Source organism: Geospiza fortis, unplaced genomic scaffold (genome assembly GCF_000277835.1).
Source record: "Geospiza fortis unplaced genomic scaffold, GeoFor_1.0 scaffold289, whole genome shotgun sequence".
Classification (NCBI taxonomy): Eukaryota; Metazoa; Chordata; class Aves; order Passeriformes; family Thraupidae; genus Geospiza; species Geospiza fortis.
Genome location: NW_005054478.1, coordinates 1,186,274 through 1,187,339, shown reverse-complemented (window position 1 = coordinate 1,187,339; position 1,066 = coordinate 1,186,274). Strand labels below are relative to the sequence as shown.

Sequence of the window (1,066 nt, the reverse complement as noted above, 5' to 3'; positions counted from 1 at the left end):
GGAGTCAGATCCTCGTCTCTTCCCTCATCCTCGGACCCCCGTGAACACGGTCACAGTGCTGGATGTGGGGCCGGGAGTTTGGATGGGCAGAGCAGAGGAGGGGACAGCAGAGCATTCCTGGGAAGCGCTCAGGTGGGACAGGCCAGCCCTGCCTCACCTGGATCAGGTTGGCTGCTGGAGTCCTCCTCTTCTCAAAGTGCTTCTGCCGATGCTGCTCCTGCACCTTGAGGGCGAAACCGGAGCCCAGGATCCCCTGGGGACAGGAGGGGACGGAGCCATGGGTGCCAGCACAGACTGGACCCCGCACACAGGGGGCTGTACCTCTTTCCCCCCCTATTTTGAGCTCTCCCAGCCCTACTCACGGCGGGCAGGGCGAAGAAGGAGATGCCGAGCAGGGCGAATCCGGCCGCCAGCGTCCGGCCCAGCCACGTCTGCGGCGCCTTGTCCCCGTAGCCGATGGTGGTCAGGGTGACCTGCCCGGGGGCACAGCAGCGGGGGGCCTGCAGAGCGCTCCCCCAGCACGGCCCCGTCCCCTCCTGTCCCCGGGGAGCCGCGGGGGCCGAGCTTACCGTGCCCCACCACAGGGAATCGGCGTAGGTGGCGAACTGCACGTTGGCGTCCTTCTCGGCCAGGTAGACGAGGAAGGAGGCGAAGATGAGCACCAGGAAGCCGATGTACCAGGCGGTGATGAGCTCCTGTGGGGCATGGTGAGGCTCAGGGGGTGTCCCTGGGTGGGTTTTTGTTGTATTGTGCTAAATAGTTACTTGGTTCTTTGTTTTGCACTGGGCGATTGGAGGTTTGCGCTGAGCGGTCTTTATATTGCACTGAATTTTCTGTTATGTTTATAAGTTTATGTTATATCACAGCCGTGTCAGTCACCTCTCCTTTCCCCTCCCAGCACTGTCTGTCAATCCTGGAATTCCAGAAGGGAGTGATTGGCAGATCCAAAGGATGCCCTCTACCCCTGGGGGCATTGGGCCATCAAGGTGTCCTTTGTCCCTTTGTCCCTCCCCTCCTGTCCCTGCTTGGTGGCTCCCTGCCCCTTCCCTGCCCCTCTCCCCGGGGT

The 1,066-nt window shown here is 61.9% G+C and overlaps 1 protein-coding gene across 1 annotated transcript in view; it reads right to left on the bottom strand.

Moving 5' to 3' along the window:
* KCNQ4 (potassium voltage-gated channel subfamily Q member 4) overlaps positions 1-1,066 on the bottom strand; it is a 23,609-nt gene that overhangs the window by 7,883 nt on the left and 14,660 nt on the right. The window contains exons 5-7 of the mRNA XM_031063040.1: positions 570-695; positions 363-473; positions 158-253 (exon numbers count right to left, since the gene is read on the bottom strand). Of these exons, the coding sequence (XP_030918900.1) occupies positions 158-253; positions 363-473; positions 570-695 (333 nt within the window). The remainder of the gene's footprint in view (positions 1-157; positions 254-362; positions 474-569; positions 696-1,066) is intronic.